This window comes from Anabrus simplex, chromosome 9, assembly GCF_040414725.1.
Source record: "Anabrus simplex isolate iqAnaSimp1 chromosome 9, ASM4041472v1, whole genome shotgun sequence".
NCBI classification, from domain to species: Eukaryota; Metazoa; Arthropoda; class Insecta; order Orthoptera; family Tettigoniidae; genus Anabrus; species Anabrus simplex.
The window spans coordinates 19,463,221-19,489,917 of record NC_090273.1 but is presented as its reverse complement, the minus strand read 5'-3'; the positions used below and the strand labels follow the sequence as shown (position 1 = coordinate 19,489,917).

The window sequence follows — 26,697 nt, the reverse complement described above, 5'->3', positions numbered from 1 at the left end:
ATATGACTGTTTATGCTCGACGATAATTATAACTTTATTTTTTAAATGTTCATAAATTTGTGTCGAGATGTCGCTTGAGAGTTGAGTTTACTGAACACAGCGCAGAGCGCATGCGTCGGGTTATTGATTTTCCGTGAGTGGATCAGAGACCTTGACAATGTCATATGTTCTCAAAGCTTTGATAGAAGCTTATCATAACCCAGCTTTATTTCAAATACAAATTGTTTACTGTACAGTTGGTGAAGTGAATTTGCGGGAATGTGCCGTGTGGTTGTGGAATATTGGAAGTAGAAAGTGTATTGATGTTAATGTGTGTGTCCGATATGTTTGATTTTGGAAACAAGTGCGAACCTAGAGCGATGCTATCCCTACCTAACTGGTCAAACAGTTGTATCGTAATGAATGAGCCTCATTAAGATTCAGTTTCTGGCATATAATATTTATATTTCGCCATCGTCGATCATAAAGTCAGTTATGTCACTGGGACTGTCACACTCAGACTAAGGACCCCAAAAACTGTGGGTACACCACTAATTCAGGCCATTTTGGAGATTTCCTTTTTCACCCCTTCTGAATCCCTACTTCTTCCACTTGTAACCTGGCCGACATCCCTTGGTCAACTCTTGTTCTTTTCAGACTCCGACGGTATTACGTATCGATGCCTAGGGAGTCTTTCATTTTCACGCCCTTCATGGGGCCTCGTGTTTCTTTGACCGATACCTTCAGTGTCGCAACCCCTCAATATTTTTCTCTAGCTTAGTGTCAATAGAGAATGGTAGCAATAGTTGTACTTTCTCTTAAAACAATAATCACCACCACCGCTACTCTCAACACCTCTGCCAATAAGGCTGAGCTTGAGAACAGCATCTAGGATGTAACCATCTCAGCGACCCCAATATCAGTAGTCTATCTTATCGCCCACAGCACTTTATTTTTCAGATATTAAGTCATATTTGTACCAAGTTTGGTTGAGAGCTATCCTGGAACATATACATCCATAATCTCTGTAATTTTTTACTTTTTCTTTTTCACTCGTTCTTACCTGCATGCCGATGGGGATGAGGTTGGACTTAACCAACTTCCGGGGAGTCAATATTAGTCTTAGTGATCCCGAAAACCATGGATTCAGCACTATTTTCGATTATTTTTATTTGTTACTCCTCCCCTCCCTCACCTCTGGGGGTGAATGCTTACTGAATGTCATCGGTATATATGTATATGGATTCAATGACAATTTGCTGAAAATCAATTCCATACATATTACTAAACACAATTTTTTTTGTAGGGTTTCGTGATGAAAAAGAAATTTGAGTGGCTGAAAGTTTCAAAATCTGAGATTCCAATCACGAACCGAAGGAAAGAATGGCTTATGATGGAATTTTCTACGCTAGTTAATTCATGGATGTTTATACACACATTGCCAGTACAAAAGGTGCGCTTGTCAACTTAGACAGGTGGTCACAAACAACTGAGTGTTAGAGGATGGCCATACTGATAAATAGAGCCTGGATTGCCATGTAAATGCATGTTTTTAAATAAGCTGGTTACACTTCACAAACTTTGAAAATATTCGTTTTATCACTTAACGATTCCAAATAACCGTTCTTTATCCATGCATGTTTGCATGTCTTGGCCTTTTTTTTAGGGGAAAATTCATGCATAATGCATATTTTGAAGATTTTGGTTTTAATAGGTAGCGAATAGGTGGACGTTTATATTACATGATATGAGTTTTCTTCTAACTTTGGCGCGTTATGTATGATGTTAATTTGCGTGATAGTGTCTTATGAATGGTGGTTTGCAGATGTGGGACTGTTTTTCTACCCTTTCACTGTATCTAGTTACTGAGAGACGGAGATAATGTACTTCTGGCATCCTCTTATCTGACAACAAGTTAGTACATACGGTAGAAAAGTGTGGGAGCCATTGAAAACTAAGGAAGGATAGTTTTAGACATAGGAGGAATAAAGATCTATACAAGAACGAAGAAAATGAGATTCTGTCAGAAGAATTAAATTTGTTGATCACATGATAAGGATGGATAACAGGAGATTGAGAAAAGGAGTGTTCAACCATGTTCACAAGAGCAAGAATAGCAATCAGTGTTTCCATGGAGTAAAAAACAAAATGAAAGACTGGAATAACAGAAGATATAATAGAAGACAGAAGAACTCTCAGAAGATTGATACAAAATTTCAAGGGTCTGAAGAAGAAGAGGAAAAAGCAAAGTGAAAGGATGAAGATGACCAAAATCAATAATAATAATAATAATAATAATAATAATAATAATAATAATGGCACAATTAATAAATTATAGAAAGCATATCGAATCACTTGGAACACACAACAAACATTCATAGTCTAGGAAAACGAAACTAAGACATTATAATACAGCAATAAAACCTGAAGGATTAAACGCATCGGAAACCTTAATCATTGGCGGTAGATCACTCATAAAAGATATAGAAAAGCAAGAAAGAAAAAGTTTATGGAAAATTTTCGGCCCGGTCTGCACAGTGGGAGTATGGATGAAAAGGAAATCTCATCAAATTTATTGCCATACTGAAAAAATCTCGGATACTATCAGGAAAAGGAGGTTAAAATTCTATGGTCACATTCTCAGAATGAACAATGATAGACGCACCAAATGAATTCTAAATCTTGCCCTCACACTAAAGTCAAGAACTGGCTAAATGAAATAGAATCAGATCTTCAGGAAATCAACATAAACCAGGAAACGGAAGAACCGATCTGCTTTCAGAACACCGATTGATAATCATTGTTTCGCGGAGCCAAAACCTAGAACTAATAAAACCTGGACAGAAGAACGTGAGAAGCATTTCAGTGATAGGATGAAGAGATTTTGGGAAGAGAAGGAAGCAAATTCATCAGCGTGCTCCTCTGTTGGGCAAAAAAATAATGGCACAATTAATGAGAAGGAAATGAGCGCCAAAATGCAATTTTCATGGTGAATGAGATGAAAACGTTTCTGCATTTCGAAAGGAAACACTGCCTTATGTTCAAAAGTACTAACAGGTTTCCACAGAGCCACTTCTCTCGCGAACCACGCCACACACGTGGACTTCACCCTGTTTTAATGTCGGATGCCCATTCTGACACCAATCCTGTGTGGAGGGAAGTATTTATTATTGCAAGTTTGTGTGGTTGTCGCTAGTATGGCGTGTTGTTGTGAATATGAAGAAGACAGAGTTGGAAAAACACAAATAGCCAGTCCCCGAGCCAGAAGAATTTATCAAACGCGGTTGAAATTCCCGACCTGGCCGGATATCGAACCGGGGATCCTCTGAACCGAACACATCGACGCTGACGATTCAGCCAAGGTGACAGACGTAGACCTCGAATTAATGTAAGTGAAAAATTATAACTTTTTAAACATCAGTGTCGCGGTAAAGCTAAGCTCATGGAGTTCTGGGTCTAGAAAGCCAAGAATAACGGCCGAGACGATTCGTCGTGCTGACCACACGACACCTCGTAATCTGCAAGGCTTCGGACTGAGCAGTGGCCGCTTGGTAAACCAAGTCCCACCAGGGCTGTACGAACGTACGCCGATATATACCAAAAAGTATGTCAATATTTCGTTTTTTTTTGTTCTTCTTTTCAGGAAGAAATAGGTTGAGTATTGCGCCTCAGAACTATGCTACTGAATGAAATAGCACACCTCACCGTACCCACTGTAGGTAGCTCTGTCAATTTGCATTATTAAAATGTGTCTTGTGTTATCACTAATCAAATAGTGAATATTTAAGATAAACGAGTGGTCCGCCTATTCAATACAATTTATAATTTATTACATTAGTACATGTTTCGTCTCCTAAGAGACATCGTCAGCTATAATAAATTAACATTAATATATCAGAATACGAAATAGATATTATTAAAATTGGGGTAGCGTGCCTGCCTCTTACCCGGAGGCCCCGGTTCGATTCCCGGTCAGGTCAGGGATTTTTACCTGGACCTGAAGGCTGGTTCGAGGTCCACTCAGGCTAAGTGATTATAATTGAGGAGCTATCTGACGGTGAGATAGCGGCCCCGGTCTAGAAAGCCAAGAATAACGGCCGGGAGGATTCGTCGTGCTGACCACACGACACCTCGTAATCTGCAGGCCTTCCGGCTGAGCAGCGGTCGATTAGTAGGCCAACGCCCTTCAAGGGCTGTAGTGCCATGGGGTTTGGATTGGAAGACACATTAAAAAACACTGATGTATGGTACGACATTTAAAACACAATCTTGGGAAATTTTGTTAAATTTTGTTGAATTGTCCATTGAACTCTTGATAATGTTCTTGGGAATAACAGTTGTGCTTTATAAAATCTTAAATGATCACTGTTGTGAATAGCATTCTTGATGAAAGATTGTTAGGTCTTTGATATGCATTTCTTAAATAGTGTATACATTGAATGCTTCAGAATTTAAAGTGAACTCGGGGCCGTAGTGAACTCTTTGTAGTAACGATTACTGTTTTATTCCTTATTATCCCTTATTCTCCTTTTGGCACGTTTAATGTTAGTAACACTAATAATTCCTATCTGTTCCTAAAATGCTTAAGTCATATTTTATTCTTTTTAGGTAATATTAGGTGATTTTTAGGTTGTTTTGTACTTCTTTACGTCAAACTTCTAAACCTTCCTCATACAGCAAGTATCAGTAAGAATCTCGCTGCAAACTGCAGCACGTGGTGCTGGCTGGCTTTGCGGGTTGCCTATCAACTAGGATATATAAATACTGTGATAGAACTCACGTTGTCGGTTCGTCCAGAAATATTACAGGCGGATTATCCACCAGCTCGAGGGCTATGGAGAGGCGCTTCCTTTCACCCCCAGAAAGGCGCGACGTGCTGGTGTTGGTAGCTCCTTGTAGCCTCAGGATGCGTAGGATTTCTTGAATCTGCAACATGGATGATCCATAGCCAATTTATTTATTGGCCTTCGTGTAGTACCACCTGTGTGGTGATATAGAAACAAATGTATAAACACTCTAAAACACAAGGTGAATTACACTCAATTTAAACACATGTAACAAGAGCAAATTTAATTATGTATTTGTTCTTGGTGATTTTACACAATAGAGTGGCGTTACAAAAATGTTACAAACTTTGTATTGGGAAGACAAGGAGACGAGCTGCTCGACTAAGCGGTGCGTTCCGAGCTGTCAGTGGAGAGATGGCGAGGAATAGTATTAGTTGACGAATCAGACTGAATGCAGATTTTAAAGGTAGGAAATATAATATTAAGATACAGTTGTAATTCAGGAGTAAAAATTGGGGATAATATTAATTTATGGGAAGAGGAATTTAAAAAAATGGAATAATTTATCAAGCCAAGATAAATGTTCGAAAAATTTCCAAGCTGTTTGAAATAATTTAGGGAAAGACAAGGTACAGAACTAATAGGGAATCTGTCACCTAGCTGGCGGCAACCTTGATGACTGCCTGATTAATATCATTGAAATTCTTGCAGGTTGGGATCACACTTCAAAAAATTACAAACAAACCCCAAACCCCGTGGCACTACAGTCCTGAGGGACCTTGGCTTGTCAAGCGACCGCCACTTAGCCCGAAGGTCTGAACATTACAAGGTGACGTGTGGTCAGTGCGACGAATCCTCTCGACCGTTATGCTTTGTTTTGTGGAGCGTGACCGCCATGTCACCGTCAATAGCTCCTTAATTGTAATCAAGTAGGCTGAGTGGACCTCGAACCAATTCTCGAAGCAAGGTAAAAATCCCTGGCTTGGCCGGGAATCGAACTCCGTGTCAAAGGCAAGCACGCTACCCCTAGACCTAGATCTCCTTTTAAAATATCGCTATTGTTATAATCACGGAAGAAAGACTTTGTAGGAACACTGGAACTTTCTTCTTCGTAGCCTTTTCTTCCCCTCAATTCCTTGAGGTGGGCAAGTATGTGGTTTGGTCCAGTTTTACGACCGTGTGCCCTTCCCGGTGCCAACCCAACGTGAAGAAATGTAAACATTCTTGCGGGTTGTTGTGGTGGTTAAAATGGAAACGTATTTATCGTAATATTTAGTTCACCCTGGAACTAAATACACGTGGAACAAATGTCTGTTTTGTCGTCTTAATACGCTAGTTAAAGATAGGGTGTTCCCCACTCCCCTTAAGGTTCAATAATGTGCAGGCGCAACCACGACTTGTCCCCCGAGATCTCCTACATCCTAGATTTTTTTCCGCCCTTCAGTATCCGACTATCTCTGCCGTGTATGAACCCTCGATCTTGGGTTCTGGAGTCGGACACTGCCAATGATCCACAGCGATGATGATGATGATGATGATGATGATGATGATGATGATAGTTGTTTAAAGGGACCTAACAGTTAGGTCATCTGCTCCTAATGATACGAGGTGAACGAAATGAAAATTAAGTTTCAAAATGTATCCACTGACTATAATCTAAAATGATCGTAAAACACAATAATTAGTGGATCCAATTCACAATGCCTTCATTACTGGGATGATACTTATCTAAAGGGGTCCAAAATCCAGGTCAATGTCCCCTTATAATGGTAAGCAGAACCATGGTCTTCCTCCTATAGTGTCAGGTAACGTAGGCTCATGGTGTTCCTCATAAAGTGCTAGTACTCATACGTAGCGCAGACCAATTCTGATACCGAGCTCGATAGCTGCAGTTGCTTAAGTGCGGCCAGTATCCAGTATTCGGGAGATAGTAGGTTCGAACCCCACTGTCGGCAGCCCTGAAAATGGTTTTCCGTGGTTTCCCATTTTCACACCAGGAAAATGCTGGGGCTGTACCTTAATTCCGCTTCCTTCCCACTCCTAGCCCTTTTCTGTCCCATCGTCGCCATAAGACCTATCTGTGTCGGTGCGACGTAAAGCAACTACCACCAGTTCAGAACACAGTGGAACCGACCGGAGGAGTACACACGTTGACACTTATCACAAACAACGCCCAGATCCGTAGTGTTTCTCGCATAATGGTGCTGCTCCAATGTAACCTAGAGCCATGGTTTTCCTCGCAAGGTGGTACTGGTCGCAAGTAACGTTGCGTGTTGTTGTAGTCGTTAAAATGGAAACGTATTTATCGTAATATTTACATCACCCAGGAACTAAATACATGTGGAACAAATATCACAAGTATTCTTATGATTCTAATTTCATATCCCTTGGTCGCCTCTTAGGACATGCAGGGGACACCGTGGGTGTATTCTTCGTCTGCGTCCCCCACCCACACGAGGTGATCCACAGAGAGAAACTAAAAAATTAAGGGAGATTAATTTGCCTGCCATTTGCTCGAGTACACTGACACGCAGGCAGCTCGATACTCACGGCATTCAGTTTGTGTTGAGAAGAGAGCGTCGTGCCCAGCTTGAGATCGGCAGCTATCTTCATGTTCTCCAGCACCGTGAGGTTAGGCTGCAACAAGTCCTGCTGCATGATGTAGCGGGACAGCTTCTTGAACACGGCGGGTTCTCGTGGCTGGCCATTCGTCAGGATAGTGCCCGTCACTTCTGGACACCTGCGGATCAGGAGCAACACATTAGACACCGTCCCTCGTCCCCTCTACACGGAGTGTAAAAAAGACCCCAAGTATTTTAGAAAATAATGAATTTTTCATACATTTAAGTACGTTTATGGATTGAAAAAGAATCATTCATGTAGTATTCACATACTGTCACCGATGGTGAGTTGATAGTCGGCGGAATCATTTTTGACTTGACAAAAACTAAGGAACTAACATTAGTTGAAGAATTCGACTAAATTTTTGTTGTAAAAATTATGTAAAAATGTGTGTGTTTTATTTTTGATGAAGTTGTATTTTAAAGTATTTTCAGGACTCACTGAAGAGACAATTATTTCCTTAATCATTGGCATCGATATTGGAGATCTCCAGTAATATGTTTTTTTTGTAACCCATTTTTTGTATCACCCTGTAGTGCCACGTGGAGGCTTCGATCACGAAATCGCTGAGTTTCGCAATCGAAATCTCTAGAATGAATTTCCCACATTACCATATTTGGTGCTATAATTCTATTGGTGAAAATAACACTAATTGGTATTGGTCAAACTTCGGATCGAAACATAGTTAGCTTCCCTGATTGGCTGTTTGAGTATTTCGCAATTTCCGGCTTTTTGGCTCCTTAGCAAGAGCAAGGCTCTGTTCAGCGTCTTTGGTTTTCGTACGTCGTAACGATCGGACGCACCTTGTAAGGTGGTCCGCTCACCGGCTCCAGCCATCCCGGGGTAAGCATGTTTTCTATTTTCAAGTGTTAACTTAAACTGTAAATTCATTCGTTCGGAGTTTGCCTTAGACCCTGGTTTTCACCCCTTTTGATTTGTAATGCCGTAGTTCGTCAACTAGGCATACCCTTTATTTTGGAGGCAATTCATTTTATTAATCTTTTGTGAATATGTAAACTAATTTTTTTCTTCCGAGTTGCCTCCAGTAATTCCGTATCAATTTAGTGCACACCTGTTGAGCTTTGCGTCCCTCACTGATGTGTATTAGGAGAGGACTGCTTCTCTACAGGCCTCTGCGCTAAATTTAATTTCTGTTGTTCCCTTCCCTTGTAACATTTTTCAACTTGCCTTATATGATGTTTGTAATTAGGTCATTGTTCCCTTTAAATTTTCATTGTAAATTTCAACATCGAAATTATGCTCACTTATTTACATGTCATTGTAACTTTGTGTAAATATTCACTTTCCTGAGAGAAACATTGATAGGAACCTCGTGGTTCGATTTGATTTTTTTAAAATTAATAATGTTATCTAACCTTGTGCACTTCATACCTTGATTCAATTCTATATGTTAAATAAATTAGACAAAGGGTTAATGTTCTCACGTTTCTTTCCCTACAACGTCGCGTAAGGTCTCGTCCTCTAGGGTTTCCCGGCCTGCTTCTCATACTTCCTTTCTCTAGTTGTCATGTTAGTTATTCTGCGAAGCCACGTGTTTGTAAAAGGTAAAATGTTTTTCTGTTTGATCATCGGCTGATGTCGCTCTGTAAGGTTTGTTATTTTGCATTATCAAATAATTACGTGTTTTAAATGTATCTTGTATTATGTGCTTCCTTCTCTTTAAAGGGGGGTAACACATACCTTTTTTCATCCCATAAACAAAATGAAAACAAAATATTGTCATAACTCGTAAAAAATCACAGACAATAAAAAACGGAAAAAAAGAACTGAGGAATTTAAATATCTAGGGGAATGGATAGAACCTAACGGCTTGGATGACGAGGTGAACGGGGCAAGAATTAGAAAACTAGAATTAGCTTACAGGGTAACCCAGAACAGATACAACAAAAGAGCAATATATTACAAGGTAAAACGTCCGACTCGTTGGCTGAATGGTCAGCGTACTGGCCTTCGGTTCAGAGGGTCCCGGGTTCGATTCCCGGCCGGGTCGGGGATTTTAACCTTCATTGGTTAATTCCAATGGCCCGGGGGCTGGGTGTTTGTGCTGTCCCCAACATCCCTGCAACTCACACACCACACATAACACTATCCTCCACCACAATAACACGCAGTTACCTAGCCATGGCAGATGCCGCCCACCCTCATCGGAGGGTCTGCCTTACAAGGGCTGCACTCGGCTAGAAATAGCCACACGAAATTATTATTATTATTATTACAAGGTAAAACGACACTAAAGCACAGTGGTAAAGCCAGAGGGTATCTACGCTTCAGAGAGCCTGACAATGAATAAAAATGGTGAGCTTCATGAACTTGGTAAAAAATGGAGAGGAGAATCTTAACGAAAATTTTAGGACCACAGAAAAATGCTGATGGGGAGTGGAGGAATAGGAAAAATGATCTCTACAAATACACCCAAAAAATCACTGTCACCATGCAAAAGCGAAGGCTAAAATTCTATGGGTGCCTAGAAAGAATGGACTAAGAAAATATTCAAGTACACCACTGAACTGAAAGCTTCGACGAAGTGGGTAGAAGAGGTAAAAAGAGATGCAATAGAAAGTGGACTTACAATGGACATGATTCACAACAGAAAATAATTTAGAAGCCGAGTGGACAGCATCAAAACATTCCAGGAGAAACCACCAAAATGTAGACCCAAATCGGTCGTATCTGAGAAAGAAAGGAAGATCAGAAGTGAAAGGATGAAAATGTTTTGGGAGAAGAGGAAAAAGAGGAAGAAGGGGAGCAAAGCCTTAGGTTCAATGCGGTCAAATTCGGAAACAAGAAGAAGAAATTTTCGTTTGAGGATCCGCAATAAGTATTCGTTTTCGCGAGTAAAATCAGCCCTCCACTCCCTGCTAATGACGCTGTGGCTCGGACGTATCCCATTCACTCATTTCAACTCAGACACCGTTCGAGTGCCGTTCACACGTTGTCAAAATGGGGCGCAAGAGTCCGGAAACTACTCCCAGACAACGAAAAGTCATCATCCGCCTTCACAACAAAACATGGTCGCTCAAAAGGGTCGCAGAAACAGTTGGGAGGCCTAAGTCGATCATCGACCGTTTTTCCGGGACAAAAAGCTACCAAAACAAACGTAGAACTGGACATCTCCGCTCCCCGGGCCCTGACCCACGCAGACAGGCGCTTCACTGTCCGAGAAGTGAAGAAGATTCCGCGATGCAGTGCGCCGGAAATTGTTGCTGAGCTGGAACGGCGAGGTGCTAGTGCGAGTGAGTCGACAGTGCGCAGTACCCTTCGTCAAATTGACTTCCGCGGGCGTCGGGGACGTGAGCAACGTTACTCGTCTGAAACGGGTACGCTTTGCCACGGAGCACCGGAACACAGGTCTGGAGGTCTTCAACAGGATTGTCTGGACTGATGAGAGCAAGTACAACATCTTCGTGTCCGACAGGAGCTTCCAAGTGTGGCGGCAACCGAACACCGAGCTACAGCTACTGTGAACCATGGGGGTGCTTCAGTGATAGTGTGGGCGCTAACCTGCCAGTGTTGATAAAATGTGACTGGGAAATGGTTATCTCATTCAACAGGACAATGATCCGAAACATAAAGTTAGAGATACCCAGCTCTGGTTGTTGAACAACACTCCCAAATACTTGGAAACTCCTTCCCAGTTCCCTGACCTAAACCCAGTTGAACATTTATGGCAGTACATTGCAACAAAAGTTAGCTCTAGACGCATTTCAAACAAGAGATATTTACAAAATGCTCTGAAGGAGGAATGGGAGAAATTACCCCTTTCCTACTGTGCTAATTTAGTATAATCAACGCCCAACCGCATCCAAACTGTCATAGCCGCCAAGGGCAATCCTACAAGATATTGATTTCCACAAACTGATGGAGAAGTACGAGTACTTTTGGGGCCAACAAAAATATATATTTGTTTTTTACTTTTTACAAGTTTATGACAACGTTTTGTTTTCATATTCTTTATGGAATGAATAAAGGTATTGTAATACTACATGAATAACATTATTAACGCTACTCTACCCTATTAACTATTTCAAACTGTTATTTATTAGGTTCATTAAAAGAAACCCTTTCTCACAACAAAAAATACTTGACGCAGATAAACATTGACACAATACGAAGCAACTTGCCTAAAATAGGAATTCTATCTTTTCTTGACTGAACTTTGCGAGTGCTTTGCGTCAATATTTCGATCTCCTTCAGTACAAAATTCTCTAGTTCTTTCCCTTCTTCTCAAGTAAAAGTGCCAAATACCCTTGTACCCATTTTAATACCATGATTACTCTTGAGAAACCTCTCCTCCAGGTGTTTTGCTCTGTCTGGTACCAAATAATCTTGGTCAGCTTGAAGAGAAGAACTGGTATTATTCTATCCTTGTAATTCCACATACGTAACTCAAAGAAATGAACAACTATATTTGACATTCAAAGGCAAATCTGATACTTTGTAATTTATACTGTAACGTATTTATTATAATTTGTTTGCGATTCATCCACCCTCATAAAAATATGAAGTTCTGGCAGGCAAATTTGTGAATACCAACGTCAGAAAAGCCTACAGTTGGGCTCACGAGACTTGGAGTCTGACATGTGAGCGGCGAAAGGAGTAACTACGAAGTACGCTGCGTGTCAGAGTTACCTCCATCTGCGGCTTATCACCCTTTAATAAAACATGTAGGCTTAATGTAATTCAATAAACTTTGACCCGTGCTCGTGCTAATAATTCTACCATTTAAGACAGAACACGTCATTGCCGATAAATATGAGATTTCATAATCACTAACAAAATGATCAGTTTTTATAATAACCTCAATAAATGCATATGTTAAATACAGAATGGAACTGTACAACTAGTCACTGATGAACTTACAAAAAATTAACAACGAAAATTGTATTCAGGAAACAAACACGTAAATACATACAACAGCAACGGCTAACACAGTACCACTCCGAATAATATCACAAAACAGACAGAGAAAGCCAACCCACGTGACGATGGCTTCCTTAAATGTGGCATCGCTGTTACCGTTGCCATAGCAACAGACCATTTTCGAGCAGCGTTAGTCAAATTTTACTCGTTGGTGGCGCTAAGTGTCGTGGGGCTTGGTAGGGCGCCTGACTGCTACTTCCCGCTGCCATAGCGACGTAGTGCCCAGGATATTTCAAGCTGTGGTTATACAGTTCAATTCATATTGTATACAAAATCGAAGACGATACGTCTTCTCACATTCTAAACGGATCTCACGTAATCGAATTACAGAGGAACAGTGTGACAAACTGAGGACATTTCCCAGAATGCATATTTCTTCATGTAAGTGCTAAGCTTGTCAAATCCGATTTAGGTCAAATAATGACGAATGAAATATATTTTTACTATCTGTAAGTACCTATTTGTTTGTTAGCATCTCTTTTTGCGATAAATCTCTACTCAAGAAAGCCCCAAAATAGTTATTTTCTTATTTTTAAAATGTAATTATTATTTTTGCTGCAATATATCTCGCAAGAAATGGCGATCGGCCAAACAATTGGTCGCGATGGTTGACAAACATATTCGTAATGCAATCTCTAAATTAGGAAACCGTCCTTAAATGTGATTTTAACTAATATATGCTTTAAAATAAACAACCTTATCACTCTAAATTCCTTTCCAGTCTTTTTAACGCTCTTGCAATTTTCTAGCGCATTTTAATATCTTGTTTAAGGTCATCACTTGAGGAGGCATGACACTGAAAAAAGTGCTAATGACCTCATTGTGACGACGTGACGCTATTACTAAAACAAAACCTGTCCTCTTTCTGTTGCCAAACCGTTCATTACATTTCAGCTAATTGTTGCCAACGTTATTCATATCCATTTCATTGTGAGTTAAGTTCGTGTTCTCTTTCAAGAGTTGTGAATAAAACAAACCACTTTTCCTGTTGCGAAAGTCAAATGATCATCAATATGTCTCTCGGTCATGGCCATCCACCAACGGCTGCTAATTTCAGATGATCACGGGCCATAAGATGCAGCCTGCACGGTTGCTAGGTAACAATGTCTGACCATCCATCCATACCTTACATCACAGCCTGCACGGTTGCTAGGTAACAATGTCTGGCCATCCACTTATACCTTACATCACAGCTTGGACGGTTGCTAGGTAACAATGTCTGACCATCCATCCATACCTTACATCACAGAATTCTAGCTCTGGTCGGATGTCCAAACAAATATATACAGATACTCAGACTGCTACACGACGGCATGCTTGCTACTGTTCTTTATAATACAAAACCAGGAGACCCTTTCCGTATTTCTACTGGAGTCAAGCAAGGTTGTGTAATTGCTCCAACATTGTTCTCACTGTTTCTTGGAACTATACTACACCTTGTGGATGATAAACTATCATCAGGAGTAGAACTTCTGTATAGAACTGATGGAAATTTGTTTAATATTAACAGACTGCGAGCTAAGACCAAGGTGTCCTCAGTGTGAGTTATAGAGCTTCAGTACGCAGATGTTATCTTAGCCAACACAGAGGAAGATCTGCAATCAATCCTCAATGCTTTTAATCAAGCATATGAAAGTATCGGACTGGAAATTAATATTGATAAGACTAAGATCCTTTACCAGCCGGCGCCTAATTCCAATAAGAGAACTCCGACTATTACAATCAATGACCAGTCTCTGCAAAACATAAATCATTTTCCTTACCTTGGAAGCCATCTCTCGACATGTGCAAACATTGATGCAGAAATTCAATATCGTTTAAGATGCGCTAGTGCGGCTTATGGTCGTCTCCTAAGAAGAGTGTTTGGCAATCATGATATCAGTGTGAGAACCAAATTGTACGTTTACAATGCTGTTGTAATTCCTACTCTTATCTATGGTTGCGAGACCTGGACAACCTACAGGAGAAACCTAAAATGCCTGGAAAAATACCATCGACGATGCTTGCGGAGAATACTGAAAGTTAAATGGCAAGATCGTCGAACGAACATTAGCATCCTCGAGGAAGCCAACACTACAAGCATAGAGGCAAAGATAGTCAGGCATCAGCTACGCTGGGCTGGTCATATCGTCCGCATGCCAGATACACGCCTCCCAAAGAAAATCTTCTACTCCCAACTAAAGAATGGCCAGCGTAACCATGGAGGGCAGCTTAAACGATATAAGGATGTTCTAAAGTATAATTTTAAAAGATGTCATATTGATACGATCAACTGGGAATCTACAGCCGAGGATAGGCCCACATGGCGTAGCATTGTATACAATGGATTTGAACATCTAGAAAAAGATAGAAGATTAGAAGCTGAGAGGAGGAACCGCAGGAAAGAACGAGCGAATGCGAGGGATGGCATTCTTGCACAACCATCTGCTACAACTACTAGTGTGTGCTGTCACTGCAATAAAATCTGTGCATCCAGAATCGGACTGTTCAGCCATCTGAAACGACACAATATGTCCAAATGACATTGTATTTATATACTACATATTCGTTGACGAATAAATGCCTATGATGATGACATCACAGCCTGCACGGTTGCTAAGGTTACACTTCTCTCACAATAACTTTCATAAAGCAAATTTTCAGATGACCCGGAGCCATAAAATATATTTATGTCAAAATTATTGGAAGTAAATAAAAGTAACTAATTATCGCCTGCGCGGAGAAACATATACTGTAAGCATGGATACGTTTTTCCTGCCCTAGTATAAACAGATGACGTATAGTGGTTGCCATGGTTACCGTCGTGTCGGAAAACTGCCCGCGCTAATACTAGACAAACCCCAGACCAAAAACATATCCATGTTAAAATAAGCAGTTCTTCTTATTCTTCTTTCCTACAGCTTTTCGCCACATCTGTGGGGTCGTGGGTGCGAACTGTATAGCACATGTGGACTTGGCTCTGTTTTACGGCCGGATTCCCTTCCTGACTCCAACCCCGTATGGAGGGATGTAATCGCTATTGTGTGTTTCTGTGGTGGTTGGTAGTGTAGTGTGTTGTCTGAATATGAAGAGGAAAATGTTGGTATAAACACAAACAGCCAATCCCCGAGCCAGAAGAGTTAATCATAGGTGATTAAAATCCCCGACCCGGCCGGGAATCGAACCCTGGACCCTCTGAACCGAAGGCCTCAACGCTGACCATTCAGCCAATGAGTCGGACATGTTAAACAGTAACAACTTAAATCCAGCGCCCCTACGCAGTTGCCTCAGGGTGGTCATTTGGTAATGACTGTCCTGCTGCTGTGGAACGACTGGAGTAGACAGACGACTTTCTCACCACATCCGACATCCTCAGGAGTCTCTTGTCGTGGTGATAGACCGTCTGCTCTGAGTTTCGTTTGCAGGAGGAGAGTAACGGGAAATTGTCATTGTGAGTATCAGAGAAACACGAACAAGTACAGCCTTGTGGTCGGTGCACGCCGAGCAGAGACGTTCGGGGAAATTACGAAACGGCTGTGGCGTATCCAATTCATGCAAATTGGCTCCCAGAATAAAGCATGGCGTGCGGATTAGCTTGTAATTTTCTTTTCGAACTGGCACTGCACCGACCTCAACTGCAACATCCTTCTCAGTTTAACGAGAATGTCATTGCAGTTTCTCAGCCATTAGTTGCTAGTTTGTGTTTCGCTTCTTACTGTTACAACATCTTGTTTTAAAGGGATATCAATAACGTTGTCTGTGACAAAGAACAAATCCTTTTTTTTTCTTAGAAATGATATTTTTTGTGTCCTCCGTATTCTTCAATCTCTCTCTTATCGTTCCCTCAATTCTAAAGACCGTGATTTCCGAGGAGGCTATTCGTCTGTTTCCTCCATCTTTTGTGGTCCTCGGGCAGGCGTAATACATACATACATACATACATACATACATACATACATACATACATACATAAATAAATAAATAAATAAATAAATACATAAATAAATAAATAAATCAATCTATCTCTTCATTTAGGGTAGTCACCCAGGTGGCAGATTACATTTCTGTTGTTTCCTAGCCTTTTCTTAAATGATTGCAAAGAAAATGGAAATTTATTGCACACCCGTTTCCAACGACACTTGCCACATTTCAAAGTCCTCCCGGTAGTCTAAAAAGCAAATGACGAGGGGAAGTTTAAATTCTCCCGTTTTTTCAATAAAATGACGGATGTTTAATATCTGTTCTCTTGTTTCTTTACCTCGGAAAAATCCAGCTTGTTCAGGGGAAAATCTCTGAAATAAGGAAATCTTGAAGTCTCTCTAAGTATTTATAGTACCATCTTACTTGCATGTGAAATGAAGGCTAAGATTCTGTAGTTGTCACATTTGGCTGTCGAACCGTTCAGCAACGTTTAAGAATGTCTCTTTATCAAGTTTCTTTTCATCTCAGTATTGTTAACGTAGCAATGAAACGTTGAACACGTCAAAAGACTGTGGCAACCCTGGTGCTGGTTGTTTAAAGGGGCCTGAGTCATCGGCCTCTAATGGTGCGAAATGAGACTAAATGTAATGACAATTTAAAAGTCTAAAATTCATCCGCTGACCAGAATTCAAAACGCTATGATGAAGGATGAATATGAATTCAAAATCAGCGTATCCAACTCACAATAATGAAAGTTAAAACTAATTCCAAAAATCGATCCACTGACGAATTAAAAACAGACGACGATGAACAATGCTTATGAGTGGATCCTAGCACAACGCCCCGCCTTCCCAGAAACAATAGTATATACCGGCCAAGCGATGATGCTTGTTGTGTAAAGGAGTCCCCTCCAGAATGGTACTTAGCGCTACTGAAGTACAACCATAGTATTTCTCATCTAGCGCTACTAATCGAAAGTAGCGTAGACTCACGGTGTTCCACACAGTGTGTGTACTAATCACACGCAACGCAGACCCAAACTATCGCTCATATGGCGGTACTAATCATAGGCAACGCCCAGACCCATGGTGTTTCTCACATAATGGCACTAATCACAAGTAACTCATTTTTCATCCCTTGGTCGCCCCTTTTATTCGCCTCTTACGACAGGCAGGAGGTACCGTCTGCGTCCCCCATCCACAGTTCCGTTTAAAAAAGCAACTTGTTCTCGCTACCTCGCTGATTAATAAAGCATGGGGCATACGCTGCACGTTCTTTCATGCGTCCCATATTGTTACCTCGATGAAAACCAGCTACCATTAGAAGATGCCAGGGTTGAGCAACCCATATGCGAGACCTTCTCAAGGATTGCCTTGAAAACTGATATCTCGGTAATACTGTACAGTAGTCTATAAGCTCACAGAAGCAAGACCTCGCCCCTGCTTCTTTCCAAAGAAAAATAAACTAAATAATTTTGTTGTGTGAGCCTGGTGAGAATCAATTACTTACTGCTAAAGGTTGTAAAACTTAATTTATATGGGTGGAACTCCAACCATACTGGCAGTGATTACAAACCGGTTATAATAAATAATACACCATTTTATAGTACATTCTGCTCATGTAACGAGGCTAATAAAATGTGAATAGTGACTACTCGAGGTCAATTCGCGTCTATGAATTCCTTGACAATGTCCGAAATTCTTCTTGAAATATTAAAGTAGATGAATATTGTTATTTGGCTAGTTAAATAACTAACGATGGAAGAAAGGGTAAGGAGGATATAAAATGAAGACTAGCACAAGCAAAGAAGGCCTTTCTTAAGAAAAGAAAATTCCTCACTTAGAACAATGCTATACGAATTTGAAATATATTTTTGAAGACTTCTTTCGTATGGACATTGTATGGAGGGGAAACATGGAGGATAACTAGCTCAAATGTGGTGTTACAGAAGAATGCTGAAGCTGAGATGGGTAGATTGAATCAGGAATGAAAAGTTATTGAATCGAATTGGTGAGAGGACATCGATTTGGTTCAATTTAACCAGAATAAGAGATAGAATGATAGGACACATCTTAAGACAGCCAGGACTTCATAAGTTGGTTTTTAAGGGAAGTGTAGGCGTAAGAACGGAACGGACAGGCCAAGGGTAGGTGTAGGATGTAGTAATTAAGTAGAAATTAAAAGGTTAGCATAGGATAGGGAGTCATGTGGAGCTGCATCAAACCAGTCTATGGACTAAACAGCAACTTCTTGAATAAAATGGATCGACAATTGGAGACCTTTGTGATATATTTTAGAAATAGATGGATACAGAGTGTATTAGGAGTTATGGCAGAAGCTCAAACGGAAGAACGTCTACGATAGAAGGAAAAATGTCTCACGGCATGGCGTCGCGAGGTGATACTGGCATAGGAAAATGAACACCGTGGGAGGCGTGACCAGTCTTAAGGAAAATACAGTCGAACCTGCATTAATCGAATTTTCAGTATCTCGAAGTAATTTAAATTTCCTGGCCATTTGTCCTATGCTTCACGTGTATTTATTTCTCTATTACTAGAAATTCGGTTACAAGAAATTCTCGATTTCTTGAAGCAAAAAATACTCTGTAATTCGAATTTTGTGCAGCATTAACTGTGCAATATGGCATTTGTGGTTTGTGAGGAACAGTTAACAAGTAAAGAGAGGTTTACAATGATGCTGGCAGCTAATGACAGCAACCGAAAAGCTAAAACTTCTAGTCATAGGAAATTCTGCAAACCCTCGCCGGTCACGTACGAAAGCACCCCGCCCCCCCCGAAGTCGCGGATGACACGCTCCATTTACGAATCTCGACTGCGTGTATTAACGAGAAGTTTCAACGTGGATGGAGGAAAGGTTAGCCGTAACAAACAGAAGAGACTAACTGATTTTTTTTCCAAAGGTGTTGACTAAGGTATATTTCTTGTTTCACTACTGCATGCACTGTATTCTGTCTTCTAAAAAGTTACTATAGTATTATTATTATTATTATTATTATTATTATTATTATTATTATCCAACACAAATTAGCCCTATTTTACAAAGTATTTTATGGTTATAGTTGAAAGATACAATTATAAATTTAACATAATGATGGTGATAACAGAACCAGTTTACGAAAGATGCAATGAATGAAAATTAGGAATTTTTTTAACAGCATTTCTGTACGAAAATATGGTATAGTGGTTGTGTCAGCTGAATATTACAGCAGTTCCAATGAAACTCCGAACCAGATCTTGCTCTTGTAAACACGGGGCAATCAAATATTAAATGCTCAACTGTTTGAGTAGACCCACAAAAATCACCTGTCAAAATAATTTTAAAATGTTCGAAATATGATTTGAAATTTTCATGGTCTGACATAAATAGTGAAGAAAATTAAGAAATGCAGTAGCTCCATTCAAGCGTATTCGTTTACTAACGGAACATATCGCTTAGTCTGGCAGTTTGTCTCTTTACTCCCAGCCCGAGTTTGCAACATTTTAGTAACTTTGTCTGGAATCACCGAGAACAAATCTTACTGATTTCCTTAGGATATTCTTTAGTTCACGAATCAAGTAACCTTGGTGAAGGTCTGATACATAATGAACCTCGTCAGTGATGCAGGATCAATATTCACCGACCATTATCTCGCGGGAGGTTCGATTGCGAGTCCACGTTCACTGAAATTATTTTGCTTTTCTTATCGTAAGAAAGAATGTGAGGTGATTTATATTTTGATAATTAAGTCTGAGAATGAGCCTCCGTGGCTCAGGCGGCAGCACGCCGGTCTCTCACCGCTGGGTTTCGTGATTCACATCCCGGTCACTCCGTGTGAGAACTGTGCTGAACGAAGCGGAGGCGGAACAAGCGTTTCTACGGGTACTCCGGTTTTCCTTATTAATTCCAGCAAGGCACCTCGATATCATTTCATTTCATCTCTGTCATAATTCATTGCGAACTGAGGTGTCCAAACGTCGGCAGCCCTGAAGATGGTTTTCCGTGGTTTCCCCATTTTCACACCAGGCAAATGCTGGGGCTGTACCTTTAAGGCCGCGGCCGCTTCCTTCCCATTCCTAGGCCTTCCCTATCCCATCGTCGCCATAAGACCTATCTGTGTCGGTGGGACGTAAAGCAACTTGCAAAAGGAAAAAAACCTGAGGTGTTGTCGAGAAGTTTCAAAGTGGAAGGGCAATTTTACTTTGGTTGAATATCCATTAATTCATTGTCTGTCCCCACTGATGTTTGTATCTCATCGTGCCGTACCTACAAGCTGCCGCGACTTCTCGTCACACGCACTTAGTACTTAACGTACCAGTTTGAATATTTGAACAGTTCCAGCATTATTTACGCGTCCCCGACTGTATAATGGAGGGAAAAGGAACTAAGTTTACTGCTAAGTTGGATATGAGCCACAACTACTTCAAAAAGGCTCACATTGTCGAGGAAGCAGTGTTGCAACACACAGCTTTGTTTTGAATTTAAAAAGTGTTAAATTCAACGGTTTTAATACTCTCTGCTTTTGTTCTGCTGTTTAAAACTCGTCTGACTACAACCACAACCATTTTGTAACCCTAAATAAAAGGCACCATTTAGTCTGTCCCGATATTAGTACACCAGAACACAAACGGTAAACATAATTAGTTTTAATGTTTCAACATCAGAATCCTAGCAGTTACTTGAGGGCTGTCTCCCGCAGCAGTCCTTGAGTAGACAATTCTCTCACAGCAACCTGAGTGTTTGTTAGTCTTTAATACGCCTCGAAGTGCTTGTGGAGGCTGAAAACACTTCAAGTTATCGAATATTCGAGGTATAGAATAATGAGAATACTAGTTCGGCTCCGCCAATACCGTTATATTTTCTCTACAAGTTCCTGTTTCGAAAACCAGGTGTATTGTAACTATAGGGAATACCAGGTGGATGCGTAACTTGTGGTGAAGAAAACACGTAGTTTTCAAGGGAAATTAATTTTTAAAAATTCAGAATATTTGCCATCGGCTTCTACACACTTCGCCCATCTTTCAGGTAAGTTATCAATACCATGCCAGAAGAAAAGCTTGTCTTTTGCGGCAAACCATTCGTCGAACCGTCTACCAACTTCCTCGAAATTCCTTAAGTGCTGCTCTGTGAACGCGTACCCCATTGATGCGATGAGGTCATAGTCAGATGGTGCCAGGTCGGGGCGATACGGCGGGTGCAGAAGGATGTCCCATCCAATCGATTTCAAGGTGTCTTTCACTGGTTTCGCTGTGTGAGACGCCGCATTGTTGAGTAACAAAATCACTTTGCCATGTTTCTGGCCCTTTCCGGTCGTCTTTTGATCAATGCGTGATTTAATTGATCATTTGTTGGCGAAAGCGTTGTGCATTAACGGGTTTCTCCTGCAATTGCTCGTCTTCGCACTTTTGTGCTCTACCAGAGCGCGCACCGTCTTTCAATTTAAAATCACCACGTTCAAATTCTCTCACATGTTCTAATCGATGGAGCGTGTTCACCAGATGTTTCTACCAGCAAACGATGACTTTCCACAGCCTTTTTCTTTTGATTAAAGAATAAAAGAAATGCGTGCCGCAAATGTTCTTTTTCAGGCACAAACGTCGACAGGATCACTGAACGATACAACACAGACGCTAGTGTTTGGCGGACTTGTGTGTGTTGGTAGGTTGATGTCAGACAAACTGACGTATGTATCAAATTCATACACTCCGTACTGTTCCCTGGCGCCATCTCTTAGTGAAACCGGAAAAGACTTATGCATACACCTGGTAGTCTCATTTTGGACACTTACAGATACGTATTGAAGAGAAGTATTTTTCTTTGCAACACTGTACTCTCGATAAATTTCTCTACCATACTGGCACCAAACACGACCTCACCAAGCGATGACTGCCGATAGATAAAGCTCCGAAATGTGGCTAAGACTCGACCTAGCTAACAGGACAGCAACTTGCAACTTACTCACAACCCTGCACTTTCAACAGCTTGCTGACTGTTGCAAAGTAGCTTAAAGTAGGATCTGAAACTGCTCTGGTGCGCGGCTACTGAAGGTTGCGATGTGGACTACCATTAAGATGCCATGGCATGCGGCTAGTCGAACAGTCCCCCCTGACTAATATTTAGATATTACTTTCATAAGGAGGCGCATTCACTTCAGATTCGTTCTACAGGAACCAGTTTTCCGTGGGGATAAAGTGTAATGTTTCGCATAATTTCGAGTTACAGAAACGAATTTAACATCTGGGCTTCAAATATTCTTCGAGGTATCGGAAATTCCAGTAAGAGAACGTCGAATTATACAAAATATATAACACGTAAAACATACTTTCGCCGGGAAACTTAAATCCCTTCGAGATATCGAAAATTAGAGTTATAGACGTTCGAGTTCTAGAAGTTTGATTGTATATTCTCAGAGTGATCCCAAATGGGACGACAGCGTCTTATGCCGCCCTCGATGTGCGTATTCGCTCTTCGGCGCAGCATTTTGCGGATGGGATGTACTTTCCGTTCCATGTGTTTACTTTTATGGTTGTATTGGACGGACTGCAAAGAAACGTGAGTAAATGATCAACTGTTGTTTGAGTCATCAGTCCATAGACCGAGTTGATGCATCTTCCCATGACACCCTATCCTGTGCTAATCTTTTCATGTCTACATAACTACTACATCCTGCATCTGCTGTAATCTGCTTGTCATATTCATACCTTTGTCTACCCCTACCTTTATTACCACCTACATTTCCCTCAAGAACCTAATGATCGAGTCCTGGGAGTCTTAAGATGTGTCCCATCATTTTATCTTTTCTTCTCGTCAAATTTAGCCAAATCATTTTCCTTTCATCGATTCAGCATCTCTCAATTCGTGATTCGATTTATCCATCACCTTCAGCATTCTTTTGTAACACCACATTTCAAAAGTTCCTATTCTCTTTCTTTATGAGCTATAGAGCGTTCCAACCTTAAATTGCAGTACAGCGTAAATGGAGCGCGCTGTTGCGAAATCGACTCGTGAAGGTAACGCTCGAGTGTGACTCAAACAGTGCGTCACAGTTCCACATTTTTTGTTTGTAATTTTGTAATTTTAAGTTCATTCATTCATAAATTGATATTTGTAGCATGGTAAAATAAACACAACATACCTTAATCACTGTCGTTGCTCTCAGATAATGGACGTACACCTTCTATCATTACTGCAAGGCCTGATGTTCCCGCTTTAGATGATCTGGGTTCGGGAGATGAACTTGAGGATGATCCGGAAGATGAAGAAAGTCTTATTAAAAACTGTTCATCGTCGACATCGTCCTGTAATTCGCCTGCTTTCCACAAATCTCCTTCATTTTTCTTTACTTCGTTCACGTAATTTGCCCAATTGTCCACTGTAATGTTCTTATATGCAGCGGTTATTAAATTTTCCATATCATTTTTCTTGAATGATACGTTATGATACCGAATGTAGTTTTTCACCTGGGACCACACCATCTCAATAGGGTTTAACTCGCAGTGATAAGGCGGGAGACGTAGAACCTGCCGACCTGCCGCTTTTGCCATTTCATCTATTCTCTTCTTATCATACAGAGCCCTATGCTGAAAAGCGATGTGCAACAATTCTCGCTTGAGCATCCCGTCCTCAAAAGATATTTGCTTTTTACGTAACCACTGTACGATGTCATCCTTTCGCCAAGAAGCCACCGGCAAAAGTTCCAACTTACGAGAATGATAAGCGGCATTATCCAGCACGATCACGGCACCTTCGGAAGTGTTCGGCAACAGTTGTTCCGAAAACCACTTCTCGTAAATTTCACCAGTCATTTCCTCGTGGGCGTCCGCCGTGTTTTTATGGCATAAAAATGTTAGTTCAGCATTTGGAACAAAACCATGTTCATTACCCGCGTGGACTAAGGCGAATCGCGGTCCTCGGCTTTTCGGTGGCCTAAGTCCCGAACTCACCCCTTCAATGGCGGCCTGCCGTGCACTTTTCACTGTCGTATCCTTCCATTCTTTTGTCACTGTCTGCCCAATATTTACCCACGATTCACCTGTGTAAATTATAGCTTTATTTTGTGCCCTCAAACGTGTTATCTCCCTGAGATATCTATGCCTTCAATTAATAATTTCATCGGTTTCAATTAAAGCCGCTTTATAACCCCGTCTTAAATAGCGGAAGCCTATATCATGTAAGAAGCGACACAACGTAGTTTTGGAAAATCGTGGCAAAGAATCTTCTCCATTTACCCGACTCAAAATCACGTTCAATGTCGGTGGTATGTTAGCAAATAAAAGAGAGTGAACTATCCGACGCACTCCACTTTGCACAATTTCATCATACTTAATTTTCCTTGCATTTTTCTGCCGTCCTTCTCTTTTTTGCTTTTTTGTTGTTTTTTGCGGGAGTTCGCAAAGGACCATGTGTGTGTTCCTTCCTTATAGCATAGATTGTTCTTTCGGAACAACCTGTAGCTTTAGCTGTTTCACTGACTGCACTAGTCACATTCATAGTCTTTAAGAAATAATCCAGGACACTCATTATAATATTGCGTTCCTTTCCCCTGAGTTTACCTACGGAACATTTCTTTTTAATTTGACGATCCATTGTACATCCTTCTGCACTTTTTCTTCGAACTAAGAACCCCCCGCACGAGCACAAGCACGAACTCACAACTTAACAGACTACACAAACACAACAAACACAATCCACTTGTCCTCAAGAACTATACATTTATCACTAATCTTTACTTAACCAATCTGATAATACTGATTAAATGAACACCACTGCACACGGCTGTCAGTATATTTAAAAGCTCAGTGTTTGGGAGATCATTACTGGCCAGCCATCTGAGTCACTCGTGAAACGTAAACAAACGAGACGTTCTCCCTGTCATAAATTAAGAGATATCGAGGTAAGGACTTGAGGTATGATTTAAAAATAACTCCCTATCCGAAGACCGTTTGATTCGCTTTAACCACGCCATGATCCTTCTGCACTTTTTCTTCGAACTAAGATCCCCACGCACGAGCACGAACTCCCGAACCACACAAACGAAATACACTTGCCCTCAAGAATTGTACATATGTCACTAATATGTATTTAATCACTATTATACACACCACTGACAAAATGAGCACTGCACTGCATGCGACTGTCTGGAAGTGTTAAAAGCGCATGTTTGGGTGATCACTACCAGTACTTCAGCCAGCCAGCCAGACAGACAGCCAGCCGAGTCAGGCGCGAAACCAAAATTCAAGAAGACATTCTTCCTGTCACAAATTAAGAACTAAGCAAGATAAAAACTTCGGGATTGTTTTAAAAATAACTTCCATATCTGAAGTCCATTTGCCTCGCTTTGACCCCCCATGCAAATTCAATAGGAAAGACGCTGGCCAGCGACTGACTTTTTCGTGTCTGCACATAAAAATCCCTGAACATGACTGAAAATAAACGCATATACTGCATTTTGTTATCATTTAAATTTAAAACTAAACTTATCTACATCGAGCTGAAATGTTTCTTTACCAGCAGTGAAACAATTAGGAAAATCATGAATATAAAATAGGAGTTACGACATGATAAGTTCTATGCAATGAAGATTTTGCATTTGGCGTAACTTTCCATTATATTACCATTTTCACACTAAATTAATGTTTTTACAATTTTTTTTGTTAACGGCATCATATGCGCCTTAAAATTCTGTACATAACACGATATTCACCCATTTTAACCGATAACATTTAATTTACGGATATTTGGCAAACCCGCTGCATTAGAGTAGGACAGCGCTACCCGCAAAACATGGGAGAAGGAAAGAGACGGAATTATCCCATTACTGCTGTACTGCAATTTAAGGTTGGAACGCTCTATAGTTACCATCCATGCTTTACTTCCATAAAATGCCACGTCCCATACGAAACTCTTCAAAAACTTCTTTTCTTAAGAAATCCCTTCCTTGTTTGTGCTAGCCTGCATTTCATGTCCTCCTTACTTCTGCCATCGTTAGTTATTTTACTACCCAAGTGACAATATTCACCTACTTGCTTTAAGACTTCATTTCCTACTCTAATATTTCCTGTATCAACCGACACTCATTTTTGTCTGGACTTAGCGAAATTCTTTATATCCCCTGTGGGTAGACTCAAAGGATGCGTTATCTGCACCAGCTGCCTGTCGTGAGACCTTGCTAAGATGGGTATAAGCAAGCAATGTATACTTGCAAAACATATACAGCATGTGTTCTATGCTTTTCCGTGTAGGGGAGAAAATTCTTTTAAGAATATAAATAATAATTCATGGCAAAATGGCTGTTAATGGTGTCTTAGTTGACTCTCCTGTCAAGTTTTATTGGCATCGGTGAAGTGCAACGCAACCAGTTCCGTTGTGAATACCTGATAAATGTTTGCGTTGAGGGAGAGGCTCGTATAATCGCAATATTGAAAGACGCGTTTTGAAGGGTCCGCTTACTGCCTGTCTGGGTGGGGAGAAG

General features: G+C 40.7%; 1 protein-coding gene across 2 annotated transcripts in view; it reads right to left on the bottom strand.

Annotated features, from left to right (window-relative positions):
• Nucleotides 1–26,697, bottom strand: part of LOC136881058 (ATP-binding cassette sub-family G member 4) — a 244,515-nt gene that overhangs the window by 50,198 nt on the left and 167,620 nt on the right. For both annotated transcript variants that reach the window (XM_067153663.2, XM_068229248.1), the window contains 2 exons: nucleotides 7,317–7,506; nucleotides 4,760–4,905 (listed from right to left, as the gene is read on the bottom strand). In XM_067153663.2, coding sequence (XP_067009764.2) covers nucleotides 4,760–4,905; nucleotides 7,317–7,506 — 336 coding nt within the window. The remainder of the gene's footprint in view (nucleotides 1–4,759; nucleotides 4,906–7,316; nucleotides 7,507–26,697) is intronic.